The sequence below is a fragment of the Streptopelia decaocto genome, assembly GCF_964273445.1.
Source record: "Streptopelia decaocto genome assembly, chromosome: 11".
Classification (NCBI taxonomy): domain Eukaryota; kingdom Metazoa; phylum Chordata; class Aves; order Columbiformes; family Columbidae; genus Streptopelia; species Streptopelia decaocto.
The window spans coordinates 21,018,636-21,031,663 of NC_138666.1; the positions used below are offsets into that span (position 1 = coordinate 21,018,636).

At 36.8% G+C, this 13,028-nt stretch overlaps 1 protein-coding gene across 5 annotated transcripts in view; it reads right to left on the reverse strand.

Moving 5' to 3' along the window:
* DUS2 (dihydrouridine synthase 2) overlaps positions 1-13,028 on the reverse strand; it is a 30,485-nt gene that overhangs the window by 12,802 nt on the left and 4,655 nt on the right. For all 5 annotated transcript variants that reach the window (XR_014185166.1, XR_014185167.1, XM_082063088.1 and 2 more), the window contains exons 4-15: positions 12,792-12,883; positions 11,829-11,872; positions 10,987-11,047; positions 10,804-10,851; positions 7,522-7,587; positions 6,672-6,742; positions 6,114-6,200; positions 4,880-5,048; positions 3,809-3,930; positions 2,011-2,154; positions 865-952; positions 172-245 (exon numbers count right to left, since the gene is read on the reverse strand). Coding sequence is in view for 3 of the 5 variants with exons in the window: in XM_082063088.1 (XP_081919214.1) it covers positions 172-245; positions 865-952; positions 2,011-2,154; positions 3,809-3,930; positions 4,880-5,048; positions 6,114-6,200; positions 6,672-6,742; positions 7,522-7,587; positions 10,804-10,851; positions 10,987-11,047; positions 11,829-11,872; positions 12,792-12,883 (1,066 nt within the window). In the remaining 2 variants the exon portion in view is untranslated. The remainder of the gene's footprint in view (positions 1-171; positions 246-864; positions 953-2,010; positions 2,155-3,808; positions 3,931-4,879; positions 5,049-6,113; positions 6,201-6,671; positions 6,743-7,521; positions 7,588-10,803; positions 10,852-10,986; positions 11,048-11,828; positions 11,873-12,791; positions 12,884-13,028) is intronic.

Here is a 13,028-nt window from a genome sequence, read left to right on the forward strand (position 1 = left end):
TCCATTCTCAGAAATTGTTAATCCTTTCTCCCTCCCAGAGGTAGCTTTAGAAGGTGGCTTTTGACTAAAAAGTCAACTGGATTAAATGGGAGTACCCTTTCATTGCAAGTTTTAAGCAACATTTCAGAAATATTTACAATACAGCTGCAAAACACATTAAAGGTAGCTTACCACAGAGTTGACCTGTATTTCTGCTCAGCTACTGTCACTACTGAACAGAATAATCTATCCAGTGGTCTTTGAACCTGGAGGAAAAAAGGAATTAAAAGAGAAGAGAGTGTCAAAACAAATCACGTCATTTACAGAACAACACTGTCAAGGTACCTTGCTATTCTTGTCCTTACACCACAATGAAGTAACACCTTTAGAATAGCTGTAATTCACACCACAAATTTAACCTTGCATGCTTCAGATTAAAAAAGAAATTGTCCAAACTGTAGGTATTTTTGCTTTGCAAAAAGCAATAAATAATGTCCCCATGTAATCGAGCAGTTGCTCCTGTCCAGGATAGTTCCTACTTCTAACAGTGTGCAACAACAGAGAAAACATTCTGAATCCAAATTCTTTACTTCACAGAACAAGTAAAAGAAAGTAATGGACTCCTATGTAATGACCTGCAGTTACATTGACTTCTTTCACACATTAATCAAAACCAGACTGAAGGTCTGACTTTCAAAGTTTATTTTCTAATAAAACAAGGTACTATTTTCATACATATGTGTATGACCATCTCTGAAGCTGCTCACCCAAGGGCTATGCCAGACTGCAAAGAGGAATTTCTCACTACCTTGAGCTCTAAAATACTAAAATATTGCATAGAGAAGGCAGAGGAGGAGGTTTGAAAGGGTTTCGTTATTGACTCACAGTTTCATAAACAGGCTGAGGATGTTTTTCTTTTCTACACCATTCCAGGAGATACATTTTTGGAGTAATCTGTGGTGGATATTCTCGCCTAGACAGAAAAATTAGTGGTCAACAACTCTGCACGGAGTTCTATTTTAAAACAGATAGAGCTGCTTACTATATTACTTCTACCAGTTATTCTTTGTGGTTTCATTTAACAGCTCAAATTATGAGAAAAATGATGCTTCATTATTATATAATTCAAATAATATTTCTGACATAACATCTAAAACAAAATCTAAACTTTTCTGTTAATTCTTCCCAAACATTCACGTCCTGTAGTAATACAGCTAGAGTACTTGCCAAAACGGAGGTTCTACCTAGATATACGACACAGAACAGAGATACAGTTTGGCAGTGCTTATTTAAGCGACAATATAAAGTGAAACACTAAAATGAAAATAAGCTGCTTCTGTTACGAGACAGTGGAGTTATCAACTAAAAAGACGTAGGAAAGGTAGGCATTGGTCCAGATAACTGACACGGAATCACAGCCCATTGCACTTGGCAGAAAAAAGAAAGCCTGTAAAACCATTGTGTTCAGTCCTCAAGGACTCGGGTAATATATCCTGCAAATATTAAAGCATTATGACTACCTTTGAGGAGCATTCTATATCACACTCTTCTTGAGCTGTTTGGTAGGCTTAATAGCAAACGTAGCAAAATCAGCAAACACCGGTATCATGTGAAAAGGAACAACAATTCTATAGGCTTCACAGATCATAATCAAAGGTTACTTAAAATAATATTGTATTGTGTTTCAGTTAAACTTCACTAAAAATGACCAAACTGTCTTTGTATACTCACATTTGTCTATGAACAGATGTTTGATTTTTTTTTTAATCACTCAGCACTATTAACAAGTTAGCTGAGATAATTAAGCAGTCTCGGGAAGCCTGGAACTAAAGAATATCTTACAACATCCAAACAGCACAGGAAGAGTGGTGATGCAAGTGACTACGTAATTATGTACAAAAACTGCTTCACACAAACTCACTCAGTAAGTGCTGTTATGCAAATTGTGACCTGCAAAAAACTGCATGGCACTGTCCAATCCAGGTTTTATTTACAGGTGCAAGATAGTGAAAACTTAATTTGTCTGCTTACTTGTCAAACCTAACAGCCATTTTTATTACATCTGGATCTTCCATTTGGTCATCTTCATCTTGTGCCTCAGTTTCTAAAGATGTTTTCTTTGCTTCAAAACCAGCTGTTGTTTCTTCATAGAAGTCAGCCATTCCAAAGACTTCACTATTCAAACACAATTCCTTTGTTCTAGAGATCAGCTTATACATTTTTGTATCACATTATGACAGAGTAAAGCAAGTACAGAAATCAGTTGTTTAAATAGAGTATATCTCTCCAGAGAATCATATAAAAGTGTGGCTATATTCTGCACCGTGACATTGTGGTTTTTTTCTCCTTCAATTCTTATCAGACATCGCTGAGCTACGAGTAGAAAAAGAATGTTCTCATTTCCAGCACTATATATTCAATTTGCAGCCTGAAAGTCCAGGCAGACTCAATCAGAAATACAGGTCCCGCAATATTCAGGTTATCAGCTCAATTATTAACTTGCATATGGATGAATCAGCAAAGAACTTCTCCAAGTGACTCCTGGTGCAACAACTTCACAAGGGCAATATGAGGGAAAGGCAGGAAATTGCTGCTTCTTCTAATGTTAGTATATAAAAATACTTTAAGGAATAAACGCTATAGCATTCAAATACATCAAAATCTCAGATTGATATCTCCAAATATCTCAAAAACTTACAAGTTCAGAGTATTTCACAAGCCCAACTACAACAGAGGAAGCAACTAGGACTTGGGTCAAAGGCAAGAGCCTCAAATCCTTTTACGCTTCAGATTCATGGCAGGCTGCATCTACTTTGAAAAACTGAGGCTACTCCTTTTCTGGGGATGATAACAACAATAAAACCTACAGCATAAGAAAACTTTTGCTTTCTGGCTGTTACGAGAATGCTCATTGGTATCACACTGTTCCATGAAAATGAATTCTGGCCACAAAGCCATCTCCAATGGTCTAAGTGGAAAAGCAGCGAAGCTGAATAATGCTACCTGATGCTTTTCGCAGTACATAATAAGTTGTCTTCTGTTCTGTACATTCTTGCCAGAAACAGAGCGCTCTGTTCTCTTGCATTCAGTTCTGCGGTTAAAACCTCGAATGGCTGCAACTTGCCATCACCACCTGGAGGCAGCAGCAGTCTGTAACTTTATCTGAAGATGTGTAGGTGCATTCTAAACAACTGGATGTTCCTCAATTATCTGGACATTAAGCAGGCTGTTTAAGAAATTTCATCCAGATTATTGCAGATGTCCAGGGTGAAGAGATTCATTAGAACTATTATATTTCCTCAAAGAGGTTGCCATCATTCATTACGATATTTCAGTTATAAAAAGCAACACAAAAGAAACACATCTAAGTATCATATAGGCAACCTTCATAATTGCTTTGAGTTTAATCTCCAAGTGTTCATTTAAAACAAACATCTTGTCGTAAAAATCCCAGTAACATTAAAAACCTCACATGCAAAAGGGAAAGTTAAATACCTCTGGAAGAAGAAAAGCCCCACACTTTTAGCATTCTCTAGTGGCAGTCTGGAGGTTAATACTTTTGTTCATCAGTTAATGCAATTATTGGATGTCTGTCACTCAGTGAAGCACCACTCAAATTAGTATGTCAAACATATAGACAGGTTTAGGGTTAAAGCATTATCACCCAAGCACGAAAGAAACCTGTAAAAGTCTACTTTGTTATTCCACATCTCACTAAGTGGATTTTTTTAACTTCTTCTGAAGGTAGGAAATGCCAAGCAGCGCTACAGAGAACTGGTCTGCAAGTCCGGCAGAAGGTACAATTCCAACTTCTGAGGTTCATGCTTACCAGATCTCCCGTGTGGACTGCGCAGCATGCAGCTTCTTACCCTGAGTAGTTTCCAACTGTTCTCTTAGCATCTGACACAAGCAGTATTTTGTGTTGGTATAGTGATTATCATACCTCACTGCCTGAAGGAGAGAGACGAAATACATAAAAACAAATTTGTCTTATGTAATGCTCATGTCTCTTGATGAAATTCAAAACTGGTTTTGAAAGGCAAGCCTCAATGTACGGTTTCTTCAATAGCATGTTCAAGACTACTCATGAATGTGAGAACAATCTGATTTTTTTTGAATGCTTTCATGAACAGAAATTCAGCTTCTTCATACACTCATGAAGAGAGCTGACCCGTTCACACAACTGCCTAGCAATGCAGCGATACTCCACTAAGTAAATAGTTAATGGCAGTTCAAGTTTTCTAAAACCAAAAACATTTGATTTGATGACATGGTCAAAGCCACAGGTTTCTGATTAATTTCCTGTTATGTCATTAAAATAGTGTATTTTGAATAATAGATAAAGCTTTATACAATAGGTGACTCAACTAGTGGAGCTATAGTACTACAATACAGCATTACTTCATTGGCAAATCATGCCTTTTGCTCTCCTGCTGCTAAAAGTTCTTGGCAATATTTGTGAAAAGCAACTGATTTCTAAAAAATGAAGCTAGCAGCAACTAAGTATTTAATATTCCTTCACTCTTCTGTTCAATGTTATTTGCATAACCGCAATATCAAGACAGTCAGCCTACATATCATTAGCTTTTCAAATTCCTACACATTTTCAGATAGCCTTGTAAGCCTCCTAAATGTTCCCAAGAAACTACAGCTAAAAAGCACAGTATGTAAGAAATGAATGACTAGGAAAAACTTCTGAATACAGATTTCTGAAGGTTTTTTCTGAATGAAATTAACCAGAGGAAGCAGTGGTTGATTTATAAGACTCGTGTCATATGCAGCATGTTAAAATACCCCCAGAGCCCAAGTCTTTGAAATTAAGAGTTAAGATACTGTAGTAAGCTTTGGATTAACAGTTCTAAACAACCTTAACTACAAGGAAGATCTTCCAAAAACATACATATTTGATGTAATTTTGCATGACTTCCTTCAAGGGGAAAAGACCCTCTTTTCTGAAGACAGACGGGTTCCACATGGCAGCGCGAGCTATCATTACTGAGGAGGCAGCTGTTGCTTTCTGGAAGGTCTCGATGTCCATATATTCTTTGATGAAGTCATGAGATCCTCCACTAAAAATTAACATCACTGTTATAATCATGAAAGTTTCATTTGCTATTACTTGTACTTTACCACAGCATTATATTTTCAATGTGATATTACACTACTAATGGTGCCAGGGTCTATTTAGGATATTATCTCAAACCTAAAAGAACAAATGGGTCTGTATTTTCTTAGCAATGGCTCATTAAAACACTGGTTATATACAATACTTTTCATTATCTGTACACTTCTCTTAGAAGACTATTGTTAAGAAGAATACAGTTTGTGCTTTACACAAACTGTGTGCTTTCACACAGTTCTTAATGGATAAGGTTCACAAAGAATCACTTCCATGTTGTTCGAAAAATGATACCTTGCAATTGCCAGGTCTGTAACCTTCAACCACACACTAATGGTGTTGGTCCAAAAGATATTGAAAACAAGGTAAGTATGGAAAAAGTCATAAGTATGGAAAGAACAGTACCATTTTCACTCTGGCACTAACATAGGGAGAGTAACTACAAGTAGCACTTCTGGATGAATCACGAAGCACTCTGAAGTGAAAAGAAGGTTGCACTGCTTCTACTGCACTGCCTCTGCTTTCCAGCCGGCAAGTCAGACGTGCTCGTAAGCAAAGAACACTTAAAATCTTTTCTTTGTCTTAAAGCTTCCCTTCAAAACACCTTTAAAAAGTTGGATTTTCAAACTATAAAGTAAGAGTAGCATCTTTACCCCTCCAAAAGTAAAAACACTGTCAAATTCAGAATAAAAACTAGAGAATTATAAATTACTTTAAACCCAGAAATTTCTATTGTGAAGACAGCACAGGCAAGTTCCCTGCACTTATGAAATATTATTCCATAAACACAGTACATTCTAGAAATCATAGTATCAATTCAAGTTTTCTTGCCCCATCCCCTTTTTATTTATCACCAGTCTACTTCCTTTTATTCATTCCTATGTATTTCCTGACCAAACCTGAGGTATAAGATGTTAAAATTCTCAAAATACGAGCTAAGAAAGTTGTCCTGCACTTGCAAATTTTAAGTTAGGCACAGGCACCTTGCAATAATAAGTTGATTAGTCCAACCTACTTTGCGATGACTGGAATCGAGACTGCTTCAGATATGGCTTTGATCACATCGCAGTGGACAGGGTGCTGAGGCCGCTCCTCCTTCTTCCTTCCCAACAAAGAGAAAAGACAAGACCACACATTTCCTATGGAATTAGTAGATATCTGCATCACAGCAGACATGACTCAAGGGTTATTGGGACATACTTATTTGCTTATTTATATATTGGGTATAATTTTCCTTTTATTTTTTTTTAAACACAACAGAATTATTTCACATCAAATACACTTCTAAAACATTGTTGCTGTAATTCCATATCCAGATAAGCAGCATTTTTTTTAGATACAGAGTATGCAAGATAATTATAGTTTCATTTGGTCTTTGAGACAAAAGTTTTAGAAAAATAGCAGTAAATGGTTTGACTCCCTAATTACTGGCTTGAGTTTCTATACCATAGGCTTAGGTAACAGCTGAACTCAGAACCACGTATGACATGTAGGGTATATCCCAGTCATATCTCACTGTGCTGTGTCCACCAGCAAACCAAAAAAATCTCTCTCTTGCCTAAAAGTGATTTACCTTCCATGGACCGCAATGGCAGCAATACCCGTTTTTTCTATTCTCTTCACCAGATTCACAGTATCCTCAACCTGAGGGATAAGAGAGAATGACATGATTCTAGTTCAAAGAAAAAGGAGTGACTATCATGTGATCATTGCACCAAAAAATGGTGGAAGTCATTTCTTTCAGCTACAGGGACATGATTCCTGTATTTCAACAGCAACTCCCAACCCAACATCCATAACCATTTAAAGAACGACACATCATGGCAAAAATGGGAATCCATTTTCAGTATTTCCTTGAAACCCTAGATCACAAACTTTCCCAAAGCAGCTAACACAAGACTCCTGCAGAATCATTCCCAACAGGTTTTTAGACTGTCACTTGAAAATGATATAAAATACTTGATTAGCAAGTCCTCTCTAATGACTGCTCTGTAAATTGTAATTAAAATGCATCTTAACAAAAGGATGCCTTCTGAAATCAACCTAACATGCAATCACACATCTACAAATATTCCTCTCAGATGTGTCTTTAAAAAGTTCTAATGCTATTCATACCTGACCAGTGAATCAAAAGACACGGGGGGAAAAGGGGGAAGCTCCCAGTAAGGCTTCAAAGAGGTAAGAGGGTGTTAAAGGGCAGAAGGAAATGGGGCACAATCTCAATATACCCGCAGGTCAGACAACTTAACCCTTTAGGTCACGACAGCATCCCGAACAGAAATTACAGACATTTTAATTCCAAATGCTATTTCACAATAACAGCTCTGAAATGCCAATATATTAGAATGCTATGTAATCTAATTGATTTTAAATCACAGAATTAAACAATAACTAAACCCTGTAGCATAAAGACATGTTCTTACTGAGGGCAAAATGCGAATTTTGCAGGTTACTGGTTTACAAATTCCTTTAACCAGGGTCGTCAATATCTGGAAAAGAAGACAAAAAGTACGGTCCAATAGTGCCATTAATAAAGCTCTCCTCCCCTCTCGAAGACACAAAGCAACGAGAGCAGTTACTTACTGTTCCTCTACAAAGAACCTTCCATGCTAGGCAGACACATGCAGTCTGTGACTGAGTATGTAATTTTATCAGACAGATACACACACATATTTCTAGTCTAAGCCATTTTTATTTCCATTTCTTTTTTGATTTTCACTGGATTTTTACAGAGCAATTGACTGCTGCTGGAGTTTCAACAACGCTTTTAATATGAGGTGACCAGTAAAATCCAATCATTTCAAAGTAAAGTGCACAAGTTTTTCATTTTCATGCAACTGTTTTCATAGTCTTCTTATACTAATATTAGAGTTGTGTCGTTCTTATAAAAATGAAATGTAAGTATTCCCCCAAAAGATTTTTTTTAAGAAAAGAAAGCCTTCAAAATGGAAAAAGAATTAGAGGAAAATGTCAAGCAACACCGTTAAACAACATCACTAAATCTTCTAACAAGAAAATTTCTACGCTTAACACAAAGCACATTTTATTCATAAAAACAAACTCAAAATAAGCAGTTTAATCATTTAAGAATTGAGCTACAGAAAGAATCTCCTTTTCATTGGCTGAATATAAGCCCAACAGACCTTTCATGAAAGGGACATGTTTAAACATATGCATGTTTACATCACTACATGACTATACTAAAAGTGGTACCAGAAATCCAACAGCTCTCTAAATAAAAGAGTGGAAACCAGCTGATCCTGACTGTTATTAAAAAATAATGGGGTTTCAACTGTTTTTTGAGATAACAGGCATGTTATGCTGAGAGCACCTCCCTTGTATAAAATGGATGTAATTATGGGTAAATAATTTCTTCCAGAGTTGTATATACTATGAAACTTGAATTTTGTTCGATAGTACTGCACTTACTAGGTTCCCAATACAGAAGCACTCAAGCCCTCGTACTTAGAACAGCTGGTAAGTAACCAGTGTCCCCTTGCGCATCCTACTCAAATCTCTCCTCAGTAATGCCCTCTCAAAACAGTAAGATGCAAGAAAATGATCTAAAGAACGCCTCTCTTTGGTGTTTTTGGGGTTTTTTTGCATATAAATCAAACCAAAATGACACCATTTGCCAAACACCATCACTATAACATTTTTCTTACAACAGCATGACAAGCAAACCTTTTAAGTGGTCAGTGTCAGCCTCATCAAGGATTCCAATGCACAAATCAAATCCTACACTTTTTCATCATATGGAAAGCTTGATTTGGAGCCATAATTTCAGATGGCTTTTGCAGGCTATAAGTTTAGTTGTTTCTTTGTAGTCGGCTAAGAGTTATTTTCATGACAAAGATTGTGCTGCCTATTAACATCTATTAAAAAGAAGAACTCAAAATTTTAGAACATTGAGTTTTCTGCTCTTCTGAAGATCAAAACAAAATGCAGTGGTTGTAGAGTGGAAGGGAAGTTGTTAGTAATCAAATTAACAACTACCTCTCACTCCTACGAGACACAGTTTTGCCAGACTGACCTCCAGCCTGCTAAATACTTTCCGCTCAGTTCCCACTTCTCAATTTTTTCCATTCAGCCTTCATCACCTCATGCTTCTTAAATTACAATTTAATTCTGGATAGTATCACCTACCTTACCTAATTAACGAAGCACCACATAGGCCTCAATAAATTGGGTTCTGTTTCCAGTTCTGTTGCTTGTATTGTTAGCTGACTTTCTGCAGAAACATCGCATCTAATTCTTTTGAAGAACTGAGCCTGATACCAACCTTCTCTAAAAGTGTTTTGAGATCAAGACCCAATCACTTGTACTTTTGCTTTTCCCATCAACTCATTAAAGAGAGAACACTAGGTCCAGTCTATTCCATTTAAACTCTTGCTTTGGCAGAATTAATAATGCTTCCAGTTCCCGAACAGTCAGTTTATACAGCTTGGCTAACGCTCTGGCTCTTGACACCAAGAGATTCTTGTACTTGGCAGAAGGATAACACTCCATCATGGTTGTAACTTTGATGACATGCCCTTCCAATGGCATGTCCTTAGGGAATGGAATAAATGACACAGAACAATCTGTTTTCATGTCTGAGCTGACAAGGAACAGTAACTAAGCAATGAAATCAGCTTTTTGAAACTGCAGAAGTCCTAGTAGCCTACAAAGCTGAACGGTGTTATCACAGTAAGAGGAAGGATTTACAAAACAAAGACTGACAGAAGGAAAAGGCTTGAACTGCAGGGATCGGAAAGAGACTAGGTGCCATCCAAGATGAGCTATCATCACGTGGCTGAGCGAAGAGAGTCCGGTCTCTCTAAAGACTGACCTACATCAAAGAACCCTTAAAACAAAACACACACAAAAGCCACGTGGAAAGAGGCAGAGCAATGCTTTTGGTATTTTTGTTTTGTCCAGATCTGCATACTTTCACTAGTAGATGAGAAAAAGAACAACTATGTTGAAACATTTGTCACTGTGATACTGTGACTCTGTTATTACAAAATGCAAACTTTAAACTAGAATTGTCCTCAAGAACTCTGAAGGAGCTTTTAGTCGTTCGTTGTATCCTAAGGGGAAGCAAGACAAAGTTCACAGCCAACTTATCTGAAGTATGAAGAATCAGGACTTTAAACAGAAAGAAAAGAACTATACGCTAAGAATGGTCCTGGAAACCCAGAGCAATATCTGGACTGTTTAATCTCAGGAAGCTTAGAGTCCTTAGGAATATATATATATATGCGCACATATATTTAAAAAAAATTACCTATACTTTTACATTACATATAGATGTGTGTGTATATCTTTTTCATGTAGGTTCATCCAAGGTTTATCTATAAAATTTTACATATATATATATATACACACACATACATATGTATGTACTTTTTTCATACTGGTTCACATAGGGTTTTATACAGATTTACATCCATATACATGTAACACTCCTTCCTCTGCAAATATAGCACCACATTGTGAAAGTTTTAAAAGTTAAAAGGAAAAAAGCAGCAATTTTACTGTCCAGTGACAAGGAGAACTAAATGGGGATTATTTATCCATAACCTTAATTTCAGTATTCAAACCCAATTTTTCCATGCTAGCTTTTACAAATCTGTCTTCTCTGCATTCATTCCTGCGTCCAGTAGAGCACAGTACGTAACACTTTCCAAGGCAATTCAAAACCCACAAGCTGACATACTTACCGACTCTATTTTGTCAGGGTCGGATAGCAGTGCTGCTCCCATACCTCCCTGGGAAAACATACAGAAACTCTTACACACTAGGCAAACACGTTTTTCAACTCAATTGTTTTGCTCAATAGCAGACCACAGCAAAAGTACAATGTTACATTAAGAAAAAAAAAAGCGTAATCAAAGTCCACTTGCCTTAGTGGAATATTCCTTTGGGCATCCCATGTTGATATCAATACCAGCTACATCACTCTCTCTGAAAGAGAAGAAAGGAACAATTAAAATATTTTCTGGCATATTAGAACAAGAATGAGGAAACAGACATCTTTCCAGGAAATTTGTTCATCATCGTTAGGGCTTAAATCAAAATTTAAGATTAAGTTTTTGAGCATCTGAATTTTTAGCTTCTCATTTATGTGAGTTATGTAAGATAACTCTGTCCACACGCTTCAATGACCAGTGCCGTGCAGAAGCCGCAAATACTGATCTCAAATATAGGATTTAATATAAATACAGGATTAAGCATATATATTCACCACTAAATTCACCACTGTCACTAAAGACCTATTGAAACATCAATTTATTTAAAATGGAGGCTTAAAAACACTTTGAAAAATGTTTGAGACACAATTTCTGCACAATGCTTTACCGGGGTCTTCAAACCACAAACAGTAGGAGACATTTTCAGGAATATTTGTCTTACTTGCAGCTGTGCAATACCCACGGAAATTGCATATTGCAGAGATCAGACACACTTACTGCACTAGCAAAAAGCCATCAATCCCAGTATAGAATTTATGCAGCTGTTGTTTCGGGCAAAAATTATTTTAGACACAAATTGCAGTTCTACAATTACACCACTGGCCTTTTGAAAAGTTACACTTTACTGTGCAGCTCCGACAGAACTTTTTCTGGTCGTATCAAGAGCTACCTTGATCCTCTCAGTCATAACAAATTGTCTACCACAGTAATTCCTCTGTACAGAAAAAAACACAAACACACACATGGTGGCAAAGGGGTGAGAGAAGTTGACTTACACAAGCTTAGCTACTGCCAGGGCTCTTTCAGCATCTGCTGAACCCTGTTGGTAAATCAAGAAGACTTAATTGTAAAATACCATCACTTACACACATGCATAATTATATTTGCTCTAAATATTTAGTATAAAGCAACAGAGACCCATTCACAGCACAACAGATAGCTAAAATATTTAGCTAAAGCAAGTACTAAGTCAGCCACTGAATGACAAAAGGTGGTGCAAAAAGGGATCCAGAGAGGTCTGTCTACCCTCTTAACCTAAAGCAGTATCAAATGTTCTTAGCCCATCACTGTTAGATATATATTTAGCAAGTTCTTAAGAAATCCCACTTATAACAATTCTACAGCCTCGACAAGCAACCTATTCCAGGGCTATCATTACCACTGAAAAACATCTTTTTCAATATTTAATGCAGTTGACACCTCTCCTTGCCTCCAACTCCCATCATCTGTTGTCCTACACAGAGCAGTCTCAAAGAACAAATTAAAATTACTACCTTTGTCTCTCCAGCAGCCGTTAATCCATTTGTGCAATGTTAATGCACACACTGGTCCTCTCTTAACTACACTAAACTACACCATTTCTTTCAGTCTTCTCAGTGAGACTGTTTACTGGACAGCACAAGAATTAAACACGTGATAAAACATCAATTTTTTTTGGTATCTATATGTTGGGAAATGTATCGAAGATACCTATTACAAAAACAAGCTGCTGTCATAGAGTACAGAATTAATCTTAATCACCTCTTCTGAAAACAACTGTATGGAGAGCTTATAGTGTAGCTTCTTGACTGAACGTGTACCAACAGATTAGAAATTCTGCAACACATTTGGCATTAAATTTACATCAAGAACTGATAGCCTGCCATACACAGAGCTGCTTTATACTTAGATTAACGTTACCAGCACTACCTTGTTTAAACATGTTGTTATGAGAAGAATACCTGCAGTTGGTGTCTTACCATTTGAAAGACAACGCGGTGCCTCTCCCTTTCACAAGTTCTGAAAACAACTCTTTCATTAGGTGCAACAAAGTCCACTGTTTCAAGTACTTCTATATGAAATGAGAAATAGATTATATACAAATGTAATCATAAAGGAAGTCACATGACTATATAACTTGTATATAAATGAAATACTATCAAATAAGTTTTCTGTGAACAGCAGAACTAATGGCACCCTGTATGCCCCTGCAGTCC